Source organism: Plecotus auritus (genome assembly GCF_963455305.1).
Source record: "Plecotus auritus genome assembly, chromosome: 3".
Lineage (NCBI taxonomy): Eukaryota > Metazoa > Chordata > Mammalia > Chiroptera > Vespertilionidae > Plecotus > Plecotus auritus.
Window position 1 is genome coordinate 111,968,972 of NC_137772.1, and position 19,866 is coordinate 111,988,837.

General features: G+C 44.4%; 1 protein-coding gene across 4 annotated transcripts in view; it reads left to right on the top strand.

Annotated features, from left to right (window-relative positions):
* Nucleotides 1-18,377, top strand: part of PTPN18 (protein tyrosine phosphatase non-receptor type 18) — a 52,070-nt gene extending 33,693 nt beyond the window's left edge. For 2 of the 4 annotated variants that reach the window (XM_080661426.1, XM_080661423.1), the window contains exons 2-5: nucleotides 10,098-10,127; nucleotides 13,098-13,268; nucleotides 13,565-13,639; nucleotides 13,866-18,377. In XM_080661426.1, the coding sequence (XP_080517552.1) occupies nucleotides 10,098-10,127; nucleotides 13,098-13,268; nucleotides 13,565-13,639; nucleotides 13,866-13,933 (344 nt within the window). In that variant the 3' untranslated portion in view covers nucleotides 13,934-18,377. Of the gene's footprint in view, nucleotides 1-10,097; nucleotides 10,128-13,072; nucleotides 13,269-13,564; nucleotides 13,640-13,865 lie in introns of all 4 variants that reach the window. The other 2 variants (XM_080661424.1, XM_080661425.1) reach the window with 2 other exon arrangements.
* Nucleotides 18,378-19,866: the final 1,489 nt, after the last annotated feature.

A 19,866-nucleotide genomic window follows, 5' to 3' on the forward strand; every position in this document is an offset into this window, starting at 1 on the left:
CCTAGGAATCAGGTGACACTTAAAAAAGACAGAATAAGAATTACTTTAAAATGAAAACATTGTTTATCTAGAAATACCAGAGTATGTTACTTATCTGGCACTCATTGACTTCCCAGGATCCCTTCAAAAGAGAAGTTTCAGGTCCTTTAGAGGCTCACATGAGTAGAAATTTGGTGATCTGATTGATGGCAATGCATATTCGTCTTCCTCCTGTGCTGGCAGCATTCAAGGCTCACTGGAGACAGACGGATCTAGGAGTCAATGCTGCCGACCTGTTGTGAGACTTAAAGCCAGTGCCTGTAAAAGGGCTTTTTGAGTTGTTTAAAGGCCTGCCCAAATAAATAAGGGCTATTCCCCAAAATGCTGGGGCAGTACTGACCATATTAGCTGACTGCCTTCAGCTAATTTTTTTAAGGCAAATAGGAACTGTGAGTTAGGAGGCAAGGGTATACAGAAAAAGGCATCTTTGAGATTTAGTACTATACTAGTAAAACAATTTGTGTTTTCTGGAATTTGGGCAAGTAAAGCGTAAGGGTTAGGGACATTTGGCTGGATAGGCATCACTGCCTTATTTACTAGTTATAAATCCTGAACTAGTCCTCCCCGTCTATTAGGCTCTTGTACCCCTAAGATGGGACAGCCAATTTTAAAGATGGGACTATGACAAGGTTTCAATAAACCTTGGGCTTCTAAAACAGATGGCCTGTTAGAATATTGAGTCCTCTAAAGCCTCAGGGTTGAGAGGACATTATTTCTTATGTGAATATGAGGCTTTCTGCAGGATCAGGAAGGCATGAGAAAGGAATAGCTTACCCCAGCTACATCCTAAAGGCTGAGAAAAAGATCTCTTTCTTGACTTCCCAGCCTCTGAGGATGATTTACCAGGGTTTGGGAGGAGTACAGAGAAGGTGGCTCCAGCATCGAGGAGGAAATTAATTTCCTTACCCACCCCCCCAACGCCGCCCCAGTCAGGCTTACCCGGGGCTCCTGGGAGGAGGTGGCAGTCCTCTGAGGAGCCGGATTGAAAGACCTCAAGCCCCATCAGTCCTGTTGGGCCAGCTGGTCGCCAGCTTTGTCCCAAGGGACCTCAGTCTCCAGGGGCAGTCAGACTTCCAGTGGTTTCCTTGACAGGCAGGACAGGGCTTCAGGAGTCCACCACGCCCTTTGGGGCAATTTCAGTGCATAAGTCCAACCTGTCTACAGTTGTAGCAGGTGACCGGGACTGACCTTTCATCTTTGGCCTCTGACTGGGGGCTCTTGCCTTGCCGAAGCATGGCACAAAGAACCTTGGTTCTGGCCTGGCTTCCCCTGTTTCTCCTTTTTCCTTATTTTGGTCTCTATTATAGAACACAGAGGTGGTAACTTTCAGGAGATTTTCTAAAGTACTCTTGGGACCAATAGCCAATTCTTGCAACCTCCTGATGTCTGGAATAGCCTGAGTGTTAAATTTTTCCTTTAAAATTAGTTGTCCCAATTCTGAATCTGGGGTAATGTTGATACACTTTACCAAAAGCCTTCTTGAGCCTTCCAAAAAGGCCCAGGGGTTTTTGTTATCCCCTTGATTAATGGTGGTTAATTTAGAGTGGTTGACAGGCTTTGTTTTACTACATTTGAGGCCTTCTATAATACAGAACTGGCAGTGCTTTATTTTCTAGTACATTTTGCTTTTCAGTGGCTGAGAGGGTCAAGTGTAATATGAACATGATGTCTCCCTATGAAAGATCAAATACTTGAATGAGGTTTTGGAAGACCTCAATATATTTGTCAGGGTCTTCTGAGAACTTTCCTAGATCACTTTTAATTCGTTTCATGTCCCGGGTTAAGAAGGGGATCTGGGCTAAACTATGGCCAGATCCTTCGTCTGTCTTAGGGTAAGCTAAGGTTGGCTCAGCCCAGGGTGGGGGTGCAGTCTCCGCCCTCACCCTCGGTGGACTTGTGTTGTTATTGCCAGGAGCAAAGGATTAAATTTATAGTGTCCCACCTGCCTTTGACTTGTCCTCTAGAGTAAAGAAAGCCTGGATATATGAGACTTCCAACTACTTCCCATTTTTCCTACTGAAAAGATTAAAACTTCTTTCTGGGGCTAGTTTTTACTATTTTCTAGTTGGCATTTGAGGCCAAACCTGAGGGCAGAGGGAGATCAAGTGTTATTTCTTTAAGATTTGTGAGTCAATATTATCCCAATTTTTGAGTATGTATCCTAGGGGCTGTCTTTTATGTAAAGTAGATAACATGCTTCCCATCTGTAAGAAGAAAAGAAAATGTACAAGTATGACCGGCATCCTTGTACCCACAAAGGACATCCTGCATCCACTATGTACGCCCCTTTTGTGGGGACAAGGGCACGTCCCCCTCCCAACCAAGGGTACCTTTTGCCAATGAGGCGCCTCCTCTCCTGGCCTAGGGTGTATTATGGAGTGAAGACCTCACTCATAAATCTGGAGTGAGTGGCCCTTACTGCATTGGGTCACAGATCGGGCTGTGGGTGGAATAACCGTACTTGACCACTCCACCTCTATGACCCAAGGTCACGCGAGGTCATGGGTTCCTCCCTTGTCTCGTGGGGGAAGCGTGTATAAATTGTGTCTTGCTCTCAGGACCCTTGTCTGTGATTTAAAAAGGCCTGGGCTGGCTGTAATGTTTTGAAGTACCCACTGAACTGGATGGGTTGAAGTACCTGCTGAACTGAATTTCCGAGGGGTCTACAGGATGAGGACTTAAGAGGGTTTACACAGTATCCAGGAAAGTATAAACAGCTCCAGTCCTCACCCCTTGTATGCCCTCGTTATTAAAGGATTTATCCTGTCTGATTTTTGGGAAAAGGATGGAATCTCTTTCTGGCCTGATTTTATATTTCAAACTCCCTGTTTATTGGCTTAATTTTTAGTTTTTACTGACCATTAATTTCTGGTTTTTTTTATTTCCAAACCTTAAAAGTGCCATCCTAAAGATTTTATCTCCTTTTCAACAGGGCAACCAACTTGGTTGCTCCCCTGAAAAAATGCCTGGGAGAGGGACATGCTAGTTGAATTTGCTGGGAACAGTTTACGTAAAAGGCACACCTTCTTAGTTTTTATTAATGGTAAATATTGGTGGAAAAGATTTTTATTTACCCCTTTAGAAACTTAAATTTATCCCTGAATATTTAGTGTTCATCTGTATATTTTACTCAGGTATGTTAGAGAGGGGTTACTACCTTCTATATATCTAATTATAATTCCCTGAAGTTTTACAAATCCTTATTTAATTTAAAGATATGACTTGCTTAGAAGTCTGCAATTTAGAATAAGTTAGAGTCCTTTCCATGGGTTTTTCTAAAAGACTTAAATGCACCAAACTAAGGCAGTGGCTGTCCAATGACAAAATTTAAAAGTGGCATGGTTATATATTTGTTTAAAATGCAATGGATAAAACCTTTATAATATTCTGAGACAATAACCTTCTAGGACACAAGCAATTTGTATATAAAAAATAACATGTGGCACATGGCTTATTGCAGACAGTATATTAAGCATTGAAACCAATTTATGAATCCCAATAAATGAAATATAAAATACCCAGAGTGTCACTGGCAGATGCAGAGAATTATTACACTTGCCCTTTTTCCCAGACTGAAAGTCCCAGTTTGAACTTGGCTTTAAATCTTTGTAAGTTCTTTTCTGAAGTAGACTGAAACCTTTATGATATTCAACATATATGTATTTAAATAGAATATTGCTATTAATTTTTATTTGACTGAGTTTCCTGATGTAATTTCAAGTATATTGTATTGGTCTAATTTATTTTTTTTTATTTTTTTATTAAGGTATTATATGTGTACATATCTTAACATTGCCCCCCCACCCCACTCCCATACATGCCCTCACCCCCCAATGTTTTGCATCCGTTGGTTACTCTTATATGCATGCATATAAGTCCTTCAGTTGATCTCTTATTTCCCCCACCTCTCCCTAACCTTCCCGCTGTAATTTGACATTCTGTTTGATGCTTCACTGCCTCTGTATCTATCTTTTTGTTCATCAGTTTATACTGTTTTTCATTATCCCCAAATGAGTGAGATCATATGGTATTTCTCCTTCATTGACTGGCTTATTTCACTTAGCATAATGTTCTCTAATTCCATCCAGGTGCCTACAAATGGTAATAATTCCTTCTTTTTTATGGCAGCATAGTATTCCATTGTGTAGATGTACCATAGTTTTCTGATCCAGTCATCTGCTGACGGGCACCTAGGCTGTTTCCAAATCTTAGCTATTGCAAATTGTGCTGCTATGAACATAGGGGTGCATATATCCTTTATGATTGGTGTTTCTAGTTTCGTAGGATATATTCCTAGGAGTGGGATTACTGGGTCAAATGGGAGTTCCATTTTCAGTTTTTTGAGGAAACTCCATACTGTTCTCCACAGTGGCTGCACCAGTCTGCATTCCCACCAGCAGTGCACGAGGGTTCCTTTTTCTCCACATCCTCGCCAACACTTGTCGTTTGTTGATTTGTTGATGATAGCCATTCTGACAGGTGTGACATGGTATCGCGTTGTCGTTTTGATTTGCATCTCTCGGATAATTAGTGACTTTGAGCATGTTTTCATGTGTCTCTTGGCCTTCCTTCTGTCTTCTTTCGAAAACATTCTATTTAGGTCCGTTGCCCATTTTTTTATTGGATCATTTATCTTCCTTTTATTAAGTTGTATAAGCTGCCTGTAGATGTTGGAGATTAAACCTTTATCAGTGATAACATTTGCAAATACGTTCTCCCATACAGTAGGATTTCTTATTGTTTTGTTGATGGTTTCTTTTGCTGTGAAAAAGCTTTTTATTTTGATGTAGTCCCATTTGTTTATTTTCTCTTTGGCTTCCGTTGCCCTAGGGGCAGTATCAGTGAAGAAGTTCTTTCGGCATATGTCTGAGATTTTTCTGCCTGTGCATTCCTCTAGTATTTTTATGGTTTCCCTTCTTATATTTAAGTCCTGTATCCATTTTGAGTTTATTTTTGTGTATGGTGTAAGTTGGTGATCTAGTTTCATTTTTTTTGCATGTGTCTGTCCAATTTTCACAACACCATTTATTGAAGAGACTGTCTTGACTCCATTGTATGTTCATGCCTCCTTTGTCAAATATTAATTGCGCATAGTGTTTTGGGTCGATATCTGGATTCTCTATTCTATTCCATTGGTCTATATGTCTGTTCTTGTGCCAGTACCAGGCTGTTTTGAGGACAGTGGCTTTGTAATACAGCTTGAAATCTGGTATTGAGATCCCTCCTACTTTATTCTTCTTTCTCAGGATTGCTGTGGCTATTCGGGGTCTTTTTTAATTCCAGATGAATTTTTGGAGAGTTCTTTCTAGGTCTGTGAAATATGCTGTTGGTATTTTAATGGGGAGTGCATTGAATCTATAGATTGCTTTGGGTAGTATGGACATTTTAATGATGTTGATTCTACCAATCCATGAACATGGTATGTTCTTCCATCTGTTTACATCTTCCTCTGTCTCTTTTTTCAGTGTCCTATAGTTTTCCGCGTATAGGTCTTTTACCTCCTTGGTTAGGTTTATTCCTAAGTATCTTAATTTTTTTGGTGCGATGGTAAATGGGATTGCTTTTTTAGTCTTTCTTTCTGTAAGTTCACTATTGGTGTATAGAAATGCCATAGATTTCTTGGAATTAATTTTGTATACTGCTACATTGCCGAATTCATTTATTAAGTCTGTTAGTTTTTTGATGGAGTCTTTCGGGTTTTTTATGTACAATATCATGTCATCTGCAAATAAGGACAGCTTTACTTCTTCTTTTCCAATTTGGATGCCTTTTATTTCTTCTTCTTGTCTAATTGCAATGGCTAATACTTCCAGTACTATGTTGAACAGGAGTGGTGAGAGTGAGCATCCCTGTCTTGTTCCTGTTCTTAGGGGAAATGGTTTTAGTTTTTGCCCATTGAGTATGATGTTAGCTGTGGGTTTATCATATATAGCTTTTATTATGTTGAGGTATGATCCTTCTATTCCCACCTTATTGAGAGTTTTTATCAAGAAAGGGTGTTGGATTTTGTCAAATGCTTTTTCTGCATCAATTGATATGACTATGTGATTTTTATCTCTCAATTTGTTTATGTGATGTATCACATTTATTGATTTGCAGATACAGTACGATCCTTGCATTCCTGGGATAAACCCTACTTGGTCATGGTGTATGATCTTTCTAATGTACTGCTGGATCCGATTTGCTAGAATTTTGTTGAGGATTTTGGCATCTACGTTCATGAGGGATATTGGCCTGTAATTCTCCTTCATTGTGTTGTCTTTATCTGGTTTTGGTATTAGGGTGATGCTGGCTTCATAGAAGGAGCTTGGAAGTGTTCCTTCTTTTTGAATTTTTTGGAATAGTCTGAGGAGGATAGGTTTTAGTTCTTCCTTGAATGTTTGGTAAAACTCTCCTGTGAAGCCGTCTGGCCCCGGGCTTTTGTTTGCCAGAAGCTTTTTGATGACTGCTTCAATTTCTTCTATAGTTACTGGCATATTGAGCTGTTTAGATTCTTCCTGATTGAGTTTTGGAAGGTTATATTTTTCTAGGAATATATCCATTTCCTCTAGGTTGTCCAGTTTGTTGGAATAGAGTTGTTCGTAGTATTTTTTTTTTTTAAATATATATATATTTTATTGATTTTTACAGAGAGGAAGGGAGAGGGATAGAGAGTTAGAAACATCGATGAGAGAGAAACATTGATCAGCTGCCTCCTGCACACTCCCTACTGGGTATGTGCCCGCAACCAAGGTACATGCCCTTGACTGGAATCGAACCTGGGACCCTTGAGTCCGCAGGCCGACGCTCTATCCACTGAGCCAAACCGGTCAGGGCTGTTCGTTGTATTTTTTAACAATCCTTTGTATTTCTGTGGGGTCTGTTGTTATTTCGCCTCTCTCATTTCTGATTTTGTTTATTTGGGTCCTCTCTCTTTGCTTCTTGGTGAGCCTAGCTAGAGGTTCATCAATCTTGTTTATCCTTTCAAAGAACCAGGTTTTGTTGATCTTTTGTATTGTTTCTCTGGTCTCTATGTCGTTTATCTCCGTTCTGATCTTTATTATTTCCTTCCTTGTGCTTACACTGGGCTTTTCTTGTTGCTCTTTTTCTAAGTCTTTGAGTAGTTGGGTTAGGTAATTTATTACCATTGTTTCTTATTTTTTGCAGTGGGCTTGTAGAGCTATAAATTTCCCTCTCAAGACTGCTTTCGCTGTGTCCCATAGATTTTGGATTGTAGTGTTTTCATTGTCATTTATTGCCATGATGTTTTTTATTTCTTCCTTGATCTCTCTGGTAACCCAGTGATTGTTTAATAGCATGCTGTTTAGTCTCCATGTGTTTGATTTATTTGGGTTTTTATTGTAGTTGATTTCCAGTTTTATGCCACTGTGGTCTGAGAAGATACTTGGTATGATTTCTATCTTCTTGAATTTGAAGAGACTTTGCCTATGTCCCAATATATGGTCTATCTTTGAAAATGACCCATGTGCACTTGAGAAGAATGTATATTCTGTGGCTTTGGGGTGAAATGTTCTAAAGATGTCAATTAATTCCATCTGGTCTAGTGAGTCATTTAGGATTGATGTTTCTTTGCTGATTTTTTGTTTGAGGATTTGTCCAATGGTGATAGTGGGGTATTAAAGTCTCCTACTATGATTGTATTGCTGTCAATCTCTCCCTTGATATCCTCCAGGAGTTTTTTTATGTATTTGGGTGCTCCTGTATTGGGTGCATATATGTTTACCAGAGTTATTTCTTCTTGTTGGATTGCTCCCTTTAGTATTATGAAGTGGCCTTTCTTATCTCTTGTAATGTCCTTCACTTTGAGATCTAATTTGTCAGATATAAGTATTGCTACCTCAGCTTTTTTTTCAGTTCCAGTTGCCTGGAAAACCTTTTTCCATCCCTTCACCCTCCGTCTGTGTGCGTCTTTTTTTTTTGAGGTGGGTTTCTTGTAGACAGCAGATATATGGGTCTTGTTTTCTTATCCAATCCGTTACCCTATGTCTTTTGATTGGGGCATTTATTCCATTTACATTTAAAGTTATCATTGATAGGTACTTATTTGTCGCCATTTTTATTCTTTACCCCTGTGTTCCTTCTTCGCTTCCTATTTCTTTTTTTTTTTTACAGCAGACCCTTTAGCATTTCTTGCATTGCTGGTTTCGTGGTAATAAATTCCCTTAGTCCTTTTTTGTCTGTGAAGCTCCTGATTTCACGCTCAATTTTGATTGATAGCCTTGCTGGGTACAGTATTTTTGGATTCAGACCCTTCCTTTGCATGACTTTGTATATTTCATTCCATTCCCTTCTGGCCTGATGAGTTTCTGTTGAGAAATCAGTTGCTAGTCTGATGGGGGTTCCTTTGTATGTAACTTTCTGTCTCTCTCTTACCGCTTTTAAGATTCTTACTTTGTCGTTGGTGTTTGCCAATTTAATTATTATGTGCCTTGGCGTCGGTCTTTTGGGGTTCATTTTGCTTGGGACTCTGTGAGCTTCTCGGATTTGTGTGGGTTTTTTCTTCCCCATATCAGGGAAATTTTCTGTCATTATTTCTTCAAAGAGGTTTTCTATTCCTTGCTCAGCTTCCTTTCCTTCTGGAACCCCTATTATGCGGATGTTGTTTTGTTTCGTGTTGTCCCAAAGTTCCCTTAGACTCTCCTCCTGCCTTTTAATTTTTTTTTCTAGAAGTTGCTCTACTTGGGTATTTTTTCCCATCTTGTCTTCTAGCTCACTGATGCGGTCCTCTGCTTCTTCTAGTCTACTCTTTATGCTTTCTATTGAGTTCTTTACAGCAGCGATGTCATTTTTCATTTCTTCTTGGTTCTTCTTCATTTCCTCTTGTTTCTTGCTCATATTGTCGAATTCGTCTTCTATTCTTTTCAGCCACCTTATGACCATTTCTCTGAATTCTTTTTCTGGAAGGTTGCTTGCCTCCATTTCGTTTACTTCCTTTTCTGGTGATGCCTGCTTTTCTTTCATATGTGGGCTGTTTCTTTGTCTCCCCATGGTCTCTCTTATCTGGGTGTCTGTTTATGTAGTTCTCTCTCTCCTTATCCCAGGCGAAATCTGACCTTTCCGTGGTGGAGTGTAGAGCTCCTCTGAATCCGCGTGTTTGCGCCAACTGTTGACTGGTGTTCTGGGGCTCGCAGGTGTTCCGTGGGTGCCGCAGTTGTGGATTCTCAGGCTTCCGATAAGCTCCACTTTCCTGTTCAAGATGGCGCAGACTCCGGGTCCAAGCCCGCAGCTCCGGGAGGGGACCCAGCCGCAGTGGGGGCTGTTAGGTCAGGGGAACCCCGTCTATCAGTCCCTCACCTTCTTCTGGAGTTTAGCTGTCCCTTAACTTGCCAACAAATACTCCTCGTGCGACCCTCAGCTGTTCTTTCTTTCCACTCCAGGACAAGGCTCGGAACACATCTATCTATTCTGCCGCCATTTTCCTCAGCCTGTATTGGTCTAATTTAGTTCAAAAATAATTTCTTTTTAGGGAGAGAGAATAAATCTTTGCATCACCTCAGGGCCTTTGGGATGTCACAAAGCTGTCTCTCAGTTAAATTCTTGAAATATTACACTTGGAAAAGCTGTCAAATATACCCAATTTAAAGATTATTAAAACTTAACTGGCTTTAACATTAAAGATTTGGTCCTGACCACTGAATTAATTCTTTTTAATCTGGCTAATAAATTGTTATATTTTAATAATTCCACAGTATACTTTGAATTGTAGAGAAAATGCTGGGATGACAGGCCTATTCCCTTACTGCCGTGGCCCCAAGGGCACAGAAGCGGCTGCCCCTTAGCCAGCCTCAGTTCAGCTTAGTCCAGCCTGCACAGGTTTGTGGTGTCACAGGCAGGCGTGGACCACCTGGTCCCCATTAATAATGTGCTGCCTACCGGATATTTAATGGACATGATGCTGGGTGGGGCTTTGCCAATTTCCCCTGCCCTGCCCCTTTTCTAAGCACCCGCACAGGTTCTGCCAGTACTGCCTCTTATTCTGCCACTTTTAGAACCAAAAGCCGCTTGTCTGAGTAAAACTGCTTTTTTTTTTTTTCCTTCCTTCTCCTGCTTCGCCTCAGGCGAGGAAGACAGTGGTTTATCAACCACAGGTAGGCCAGAACTTTAGCTAGTGGTCTTTGTTTAAACTTCCCTGGGTTAACATATATGTAACCTTCACAAATGTTACACTTTCGAATTAGCCTTAGAATCTTAAAATCTTAACCCAGTGAAATAACCTTTGGTTCTGAGTGACACAAAGCCTACACAGAGCAAAGACAGGGGGCTTTCTATGTTCATAAAGATGGCGAAGAGCAAACTAAGCTAGCAAAGCAATCAGTAACCAAGGTACATTGCAGACAAAGAGACTCTCAAGAGTCAAACCCTGCCACATGTTCCACCTGTCCACAAGCAGCTGGGCCACGGGCAAGGTGGGATGTGCCCTATCTTTAAACAGATTGATTGAAACATCAACAGAAAACATTAATAGAAACATTCTTATACACAATATTTACAAGTGTGCACAATCCACAGACACTCCACAAAGCACTCCATTAAAAAAGCAATGTCTCTTGTCCCTGGTTTGGGGAACTGACCCTCCCTAGAACCTCAGTATTTTTCCAATGGACTATTTTAGCCATGTGGCTTGCCTGGTTGCCTCATGTATATTCCCCTTGTGTCATTTTCATAATTTTCTAAAGAAAAACCATCTCAGGCCTATTCTATAGCATCCGCAAAGAGATGGGGCTCAGGCCAAGAGGCCACCCAAAATCGGGTGGGGCACCACCCCTTGAACTACTAGCCTTTCCCTCTACACAGATGTAGAAAGTCCCGGAAGCATCCCTAATTTGTGAGAAATGGTTCACTTAACCCAAATTTCAAATGATGGACTAGGAAATAAAAACATGGTGAAAATGAGACTTTTAAGAACACTCCTGAGAGTGTACGACCATTTTACAGAATCACAATAAAGTCAAGAAGCGAGATAACCTAGTAATTAATGGGCTAACTTAACAGCTGTGTCTGGCTGTAATGGTGAGTTCTCTGAAAGGCTAAAACTTTTACAGGGATGGTGGCAGAACCGGCTAAGGGCTGTGATTAATTCCTGTTATGTCTGATGGGAAGATCTAGTCATGCTCGTATGCCAGGAGTGGAAAACAGTTAGCTGGCCCCCCCTTTCTTAACTCTTGCCTAGTTTTCCCCGAGTACCCTTACTATAAAGGCCTGCACAAATGGAGACTGGGGAGTTAAGCTTAGTGGGATCTGGACTGCAGAGGCAGTGGTTTTGGCTCGATACTATTTGACCTGACTGAGGTAGAAACAGAAGAAAAAGGCAGATGAAAGGAGCAGTGAAGGAAAGAGGGAAATGCCCGCTTTTTAGATGACAGCCAAGTTTAAGTGCTAGAAGGCATCTGTCGGCCTCCAAAATCATACAAGAGATAGAAAAGGGACAGAGGGACAGACTCTGTGGCTACTCACCATTTGACGTAAAGAGGGTTGACTGACTTATGGAGAAATTCTCGGCCAATGCACCATTTGAAACAATTTTTGGACTGGAACCTGGACTCTTTCCCCCTCCCCACGTGAGTCCATTCTGTGGGACTCTCCCCACATGGGAGTCTGTACTTCAATAAATCTCCACCTTTGCTATACTGCCCTCTGTCCATGGATTCAATCTTCGAATCCGGCAGACAAAGAATCTGGGTTCCAATGCAAAAATTCAGTTTCAGTGGGGACCAAACCTGCAAAGCAAGTATGTGCCCTTGATCGGGAATCAAACCCATGACCCTTTAGTACACGGGCCAACTCTCTAACCACTGATTGACACTGGCAAGGTCCCCTTCCTTTTCTTTAGATGCCTCTTCCTCATTCTTTTATTCGATAAAGTTACACATGTTAATCAATGGTCATTGGCACCAATTCATCTCCAACAGGAATCCCCAATTCAGGGTGTGGTGAAAAAGGAAACTTTTTTCCGTGTAGAACAGCTAAAGTGTGATATAGCGTAGTTATGAAAATAGCACAACTGTGAGGCAGCCTTAGGACCAGGCAGGCCAGCCCTTCTGCTAGATAGCAGTCAGCTCCAGACTAGGGAGAGGGAGATGCAGTCTTGAGTTTCGGTGGAAAGGGAAAGATTCCTCTCAGAGCCAGAGGGGAGCTGGCTATGTGGACAAAAGTCTCCACCTCTGGTCCTTAATTAGTCTGTTGTCATGCAAATTAGGACTTCAAATCCTCACAGTTTGGTCCAAAAGGTACAGTGCTGATGGGTCAGAACAGAGCTGCTCTGGTTGGTTGTAGCTGCCACAATTCCGATTGGATGGGAAAAGCCTCAGTCCTATTGGTTGAAATAGGATTCCAGGAACTCCCTTATAAGGGCTTGCTCAGATAGCAGGAACACAGTGCAGGGCAGGCAGTTCAGTGTAGGCTTCTTCCTGAAGTGCAGTTTGCAGTAAGAGAGCCCTGTGTAGAAATGCCTTCTAAGCACTTTTGTTTTTGTTTTTTAAATATATTTTATTGATTTTTTTTTTTACAGAGAGGAAGGGAGAGGGATAGAGAGTTAGAAAGAGAGAGAGAAACATCCATCAGCTGCCTCTTGCACACCCCCTACTGGGGATGTACCGGCAACCAAGGTACATGCCCTTGACCAGTATCGAACCTGGGACCCTTCAGTCCGCAGGCTGACGCTCCATCCAACTGAGCCAAACCGGTTAGGGCTAAGCACTTTTGTTTTTTAAGTTTGAACCACCAGGAGCCCTTCTTAGTGGCATCTTCTTTCTCAGCGTTCACACACAGAAAGAACTACCCCTCAATACTAATACTTTGCCCCACTCACCTGCCAAACTGGCCTCTTCTCTCCATCCACTGACCTTGCCAGTGGCAACAGGGACAGGAAAGGAAACCCCGTTACCAAGAGACCACTCCCTGCTCCTCCACTCCTCTCCCCACAACTGTGGGCTGCCTGACTGCCTGAGGCGGGAAGGAAGCCTGCGGTTTGTGCACCAGGCCTCCCTCCCAACCCTCCCTCCCCGAGCTGTTTCACTTCCTCCCGACCTCCCAGGCAGGAGTATCTCCGTGTCCCCCAGCCTTCGCGATGGCCGATACATATGCGGTGGTGCAGAAGCGCAGAGCTACTTCAGGCCCCGGGTCAGACTCTGGGGCATGCAGCACGGAGGGGGCACCGCTCTACAGCCATGTGACACCAGGCGCCCGCTGGCCTCAGGCACCCACAGAGGAGGGGGCACAGCTGGGCGGTGGTGAGTTGACAGGCCGGGAGAGGGGCTGGGGAGGGCCGCACCCATCTCCTTCTGGGGACCTCCACTGCTGGACCCTCTGCCCCAGGCAGATCTAGCCACCACCTGGCTGCTGTCCACTTGCTGGTCACGACCGGAAGTGTCCCAGGCCAAACCGCAGGGCCCCCACTGGTTGCGCTTCTCCGGAAGTCACCTTGTCTGGGCAGAGGTCTAGGACCTGCCCCCTCCTCCCCTCTCCCTCAATTCCACCCCCACCCTCTGCGGGAGCCCATGAGTGAAGACTGGTTTCCTGCCTGTAGTTCCTGCTGACCCCAGCCCTACCGGGCCTGGCACATATGAAGACGTGGCTGATGGATCTCAGACCAGTGGTCTAGGTAAGTCAGACAAAGACCAAATTTCTGGGACTCTACAGCTTTTACTGAATTCCAGAAGTTTGGTGTTTTAAGGATGGTGGCATGGGGCTCTGGGCCTCAAGAGTTCTGTGGATGGGGCTGCAGTGAACCAGGAGAGCCTGAAGGCCTGAGGATCATTTTACCTAAGTTGCTTACCTCTCCACATCTTAGCTTCTCCCTGAGACTCATGGTGCCCTTCCTTTCCCAGGTTTCAACCTTCGCATTGGAAGGCCTAAAGGGCCCCGGGACCCTCCTGCGGAGTGGAGCCGGGTGTGAATGCTGCACCCAGCCTGCCTGCAACCCCACATGGGTGCCTGGACTGCTGAAGGTTGTGCTCTGCTTTGTGAAGTGTTGGGAATGGAAACACTGGGCCTGGATCAAAATAAAATTTCACGGAGTGGGAAATGTGGGGGTTTTGTCTCAGTAACTATAGCATTCAAGGCTTGAGGTGGTAGCTGGGAGATAATGATTGGTGAGACTGCACTGGGTAGTTCAAGAATGAACATCAGGGATGGGTTCAACCCCAAGGGCCCCCCAGTTGTGAAGGGGAAGATGAATAGATAGGATTCTGGAGACTGCCCCCATCACCACATAATAGACAGTTCAGACAGATCCAAGCTAGGCATGACAACAGTCAAGTAGGCTTATTTTATTTTTTAATATATATTTTTATTGGTTTCAGAAAAGAAAGGAGACAGATAGATAGAAACATCAATGATAAGAGTCATTGATCGGCTACCTCCTGCACGCCCCCTACTGGGGATCGAGCCCGCAATCTGGGCATGTGCCCTTAACCAGAATTGAACCCAGGACCCTTCAGTCCACAGGCCAATGCTCTATCCACTGAGCCAAACCAGCTAGGGCAAGTAGGCTGATTTTAGACAAGTGAAAAGATCTTCAGATAAGTAGAGAGAGAGATAGACCCCCATACCAGCAGACTTTCAGAGGGACAGTTCACACAGCTGGATGGATAGATACCCACCAGAGAGATAGACCAATAACCTGGCAGGTCATCCCCAGCAAGAAACCACTAAAAAAAATAGGTCCCTTCCCTGGTCCCAGGTAGGTAGCCAGACAGATACCAGCCAGATAAATCCCTAGCTGGACAGACTCCCAGACAATATAAATAGACCCCCAGCTGAGCAGACACATAGGTATCCTCTTAGCTAGCCAGATATGCGTCCCCCCCCCACACACACACACAAGGTGGGCAGACAGACTCCCAGCTAGCTAGATGCATTCCCAGCCAAACAAACAACAGTCACACAGACCCTTCATTACACAGATACCCCAATCAGCCAGCTAGACTCACAACCAGGCAGATAGGTGAACTTCCAGACAGGTGGACAAACCCCACTAAGTCACCAACTACACAAAACCCACATTTTGGCAGACAAATTGCTATACCTCCTGATGGGAAGACAACCAGGTGGACTCCCTGGCAGTCAACATGAGCCAGACAGAATCCTGACTACCTCCCAGCTAGGCATACATTGTAGATCAACAGATCCTTCAAACAGACTTTCTACTAGCCTGAGAGACCTCCAGCCCCTTAGGAAAATAGGATCCCAATGACGGTTAATTGGACAGATGGACTCCCAGTTCTACAGTGAGACTATCCTCAGGCAGAGAGATAAATGGACTTCAAGCCAATTGATTAGTTAAATTCCAAACTAGACAGTCACCTCAAACCAGATGAATGGGTGGACCCTCATCTGGACAGATGACTGATCTTCAGTAAGTCAGACCCAATTTAGACAGAACCCAGCCAGACAGAAAGACCTTCCCCAACCAGACTGTTCCCTTGCTGTTCACACAGACCCCTGGCCAGATAGATCCCCAACCCTTGAGTAGATGGACACATTGTCACCTGGGCAAACAAATCTGTATCCAGCAAAACAGACCTCTAGCCTTATAGACAGATAGACTGACCCAGACAGACATATCAGCTCCTAGCCAAACAGACTCATGGACCTCCAAGTATATTAATACAACTGGAAAAATCAGCTCCAGATAGACTGACTCCCAGCTTCATAAGACCCTCAGACAAACCCCTGTGTGTATAGACATGCAGACCCCTGGCCAGAAAGACAATAGACAGACACCCCTCCACCCCACCCCACTCCTCCATCTAGACAGGTAGACACTCAGGAAGCCAGACAAATCTCTATCTGTACACATAGATGGATGAGTCACCCAGCCAGGAAACAGTTTCCCATCCAGATCTCCAAGCTGGCCAGAACTGCAGGTGAATAGAAAGACAAGCGCAAATATACTTAATGCTCCAAAATCCTGCTTCTGCTCTGTGAGATGTCCTTCCCATGTGATCTTCCCAACACTGTCTATCTGACAATGCCATGTTCATCCAGGCAGACACCCAGCTATCTCTCCCCAACACAGTACCCTGCCCAGGCTATTGGAAAGCTGTCCTGTGTCTGTGATGAGTATGGACCATTAAAGACTTCACCTGCCACTTGCCCATACAGGCCCACATAGCTAACACTAACTGAGTGTTTGGTATGTACATGGACTAAGTAATCTTCAGAACAACTTCACAATAAAGATAACGAGAAAAATTCTGAGGTGTGCTAAATTAAATTACTGCAGGCAGGCGAGAGAGAAGACGAGTATTTAACCAGCTATGGGCTAACTAACAATAGAGTGCTCACATTTCTGAATGTACCTTGGAGCTTTGAATCAACTTCAGGGGGCTTTCTGAAAAGAAGTAATGGATTACTAGACACTGCAGCATACTGCTTATGCATGAACTTGCAGAACTTGTCCAGCACCAATCAAAAGCGGTAAATATTTCTTCCTTAAGGACTGTACACCTATTCTAGAACTGCCCCCCTTCACCTTTTCCCACCTCCTTATCTGTAGCCAATGTAAATTCTTTAAAACAGGTTACACCTTTCTTTCCTGAAAAACACACACACACACACACACACACACACATACAGCCAGTGACTGTAATGCCATAACGACGGGAACAACCAGTCGGTATGATGCCCACTGCAGCCAGCAAACCCAACCAATTGGGGGGCGGAGCCCATGGCCCGTCCCCCTGGCCAGCCCCACCCCTGATCGGTCTCTCTCAACCCAATCGAGGGCAGGGCCTGCCGGCCAATCACTCTCATCCTCTCCTCCCAGCCGTCCCAGCCCAATCCACCGAATTTGTGCACTGGACCTCTAGTAATATGTAAAAGAGTCCGTCAACTCCAGGACAGAAGACATATTGCCTTCCCCATCTAGCTGTGCTGCTGGTGGTTTAGACTGCATGCTCCAGAACCTGCCCTTTTTGGGTTAGCATTTGGCTCAGTAAGCCCTTTCAGAAAAGACTTAAGCCATAAAAGGTTTTCTTTAACGGAGGTAACTTTGTTTGCTAAGCCCGGGAAATTACTCTGACATTCCAAAAGTCTGATACCCTAGATGCAAAAAGACAATAGACAGACTCAGTAAAGGTAAATGTTGATCTTTGTCAAGGGAGATATTGGCCTAGGACATGACTACTCCCCATGACTCACTTTTAGTTAGGAAGTTTTAATTTCAGACCATCCTATGTGGTTAGGAAATGTCAGGGGATTTGAGAGCTGGGAGCCAGGAACTGTAGACAAAGAACAAAATACGTATTATATATCACAACATATCACATACCTAGCAATGTAAAAGAAGTATTTGACTTTAACCTAATCTTATAAATTTCCCTGCTTTACTTTCTCCCATCTCCCTAATCTACCACCAGTGAATTTCATGTAACCTCCTTATGCCTCCATCTTTTATTGTAATGCATAAAATAAACTGCAAAACTGCCACTCTTTGGAGCATTTTATCAATCCATCATCCTGGTAATGGTCATGAGTTTGGCTCAAACTCATAAAATTTTTAATGGGTTTGGAAGTTTATGTCAATAATTTCCAGAACCTATAGCAGTGTCTGGCACTTAGTAGATGTTCAAGTTAATTTATCTCACACTATTTATTCATAGGCTTCCTAATTTCAGTAAAATATGATAACTTGTCTTACATATTTCCTTAACCTTTCCATACTAGTTCTTTGCTCATGTTAATCATTGCCTTAGAATGACACAGCAACTTTCTTCTTAAGATACTTAATGTTGGGAGAGCAGTCTTCTGTGAGTCTCTTTGGTCCCTGAGGAGTTAAAAGCAGCTAGGCAGTTAGGGACAGACTACTGGAGAGAAATGTTAAAGGGGAGGTACAGCTGAACCCTGTGGGTGTGAGCAGAAACCAGTTTGTCAGCCACATCCTGTCTCATGTAAAAATCATAAGAACAAAGGGCACCTGAACAGAAATTTTGGATATCATTCTGAGTTTTGGGGGATAAAATAGGCAGATTTAGGAAATAAGGGGTCCTTGGGAAACCACAGGGCTGCAAAGCTGGGAGCTGCCAAAATACGCATTTCCATAGAATAAGAGAGCTGGGAGCTGCAGAAGGTATACATTTACAGAATAAAGAGAAGGAAGCCACTCATTCAGAAAGGGAAGAGGAAGGCCAAAGGGAATAGAAAAACAAGGGAGAAGAGGAGGGGAACCTCATGTTGGGTTTGAGCTCTGAAGCTGCTATAGTGACTAATCAGAGGGCATATCAAGACATAAAGAACTGCAGTCTTTATAAACCTTAGAAAAAGGGACTTAGTGGGACTCTCACCCCCTCCCCACATGGGAGTTTGTGCTTGTTTCTCAATAAATTTCCAACTTTTCCTATATCACCTTTTGTCTGTGGTTTCATTCTTTGACTCCACCTGAATAAGGACCCAGGAATCATGCTGCCCAGAGGAACACCACAGGTTCCAGTTCAATTTTTGAGTTTCAATTCCTACACATCTCTGCTGGGTGTAGTTGATAGAATAGGCAGCTAGACAGGCATGAGCAGACCAGGTACAGAATGTCACCAGGGTAGAATGTCCCGGGTGCCTAGTAATAGGCAAAATTTGGGGAAAGTTATAAAAGCTAAGACCTTACTTCCAGGGTGACCTTTCTCCCCTAGCATGTCTCTAGTCATGAGGTTTAGACCCCCTTAGATGAGGAACAAGGGGGCTAGAGAACAGCCTCAGATGACTCCCATACAAGCCCTTGCATAACCACTCCCTTAAGCATTAAGTTCCCAGAACAATGAGGTTCTGATCTATCTACACTAATAAAAGAGAAACATGCAAATTGACCATACCTCTGCTACCCCCACAAGCCACGCCCACCAGCCAATCAGGAGCGAGTATGCAAATTAACCCAACCAAGATGGCTGCGGCCATGGAGCAAGCAGGAGGCTTGGGTTTCCCTGGCAATGGGGGAAGCCAAGCTTCCCTCACACCCTGGCCGGCCCTGGCCTCCACTCAAGGCTACAAAGTTTCAATTATAGAAGATAAGTCCCAGATACCAGGGCCTCTGCTTGGGTCGCCGGGGTGGGGCGTGGCCGGCCTGCAAACCACCACAGGCCCCTCGCCCAGGCTGCCCCACACCCCAAGTGAACCCCCACCCTGATCCGGGACACTTTTCAGGGTAAACCAGCTGGCCCCCACCCGTGCACCAGACCTCTATCCTATCTAATAAAAGAGTAATATGCAAATTGACCATCACTCCAACACACAAGATGGCTGCCCCTATGTGGTCAAAGATGGCTGCCCCCATGTGAACACAAGATGGCCACCACAAGATGGCCAGCAGGGGAGAGCAGTTGGGAGGGACTAGGCCTGCAAGGGAGGGCAGTTGGGGGGAACCCAGGCCTGCAGGGGAGAGCAGGGGTGGGGGGGAACCAGGCCTCCAGGAAAGGGCAGTTGGGGGCAATCAAGCCTGCAGGGGAGGGCAGTTAGGGGTGACCAGGCCAGCAGTGGAGGGAAGTTGGGGGCAATTGGGCCTGCAGGGAAGGGCAGTTGGGGGGGGACCCAGGCCTGCAGGGGAGGGAAGTTGGGGGCTACCAGGCCTGCAGGGGAGAGCAGTTGGGGGGACCAGGCCTGCAGGGGAGGGCAGTTGGGGAGGGACCAGGCCAGCAGGGGAGGGCAGTTAGGGGTAACCAGGCCTGCAGGGGAGGGCACTTAGGGGCAATCAGGCTGGCAGGGGAGCAGTTAGGCATCAATCAGGCTGGCAGGGGAGTGGTTAGGGTGTGATCAGGCTGGCAGGCAGAAGCGGTTAGGGGCAATCAGGAAGGCAGGCAGGCGAGCAGTTGGGAGCCAGCAGTCCTGGATTGTGAGAGGGAC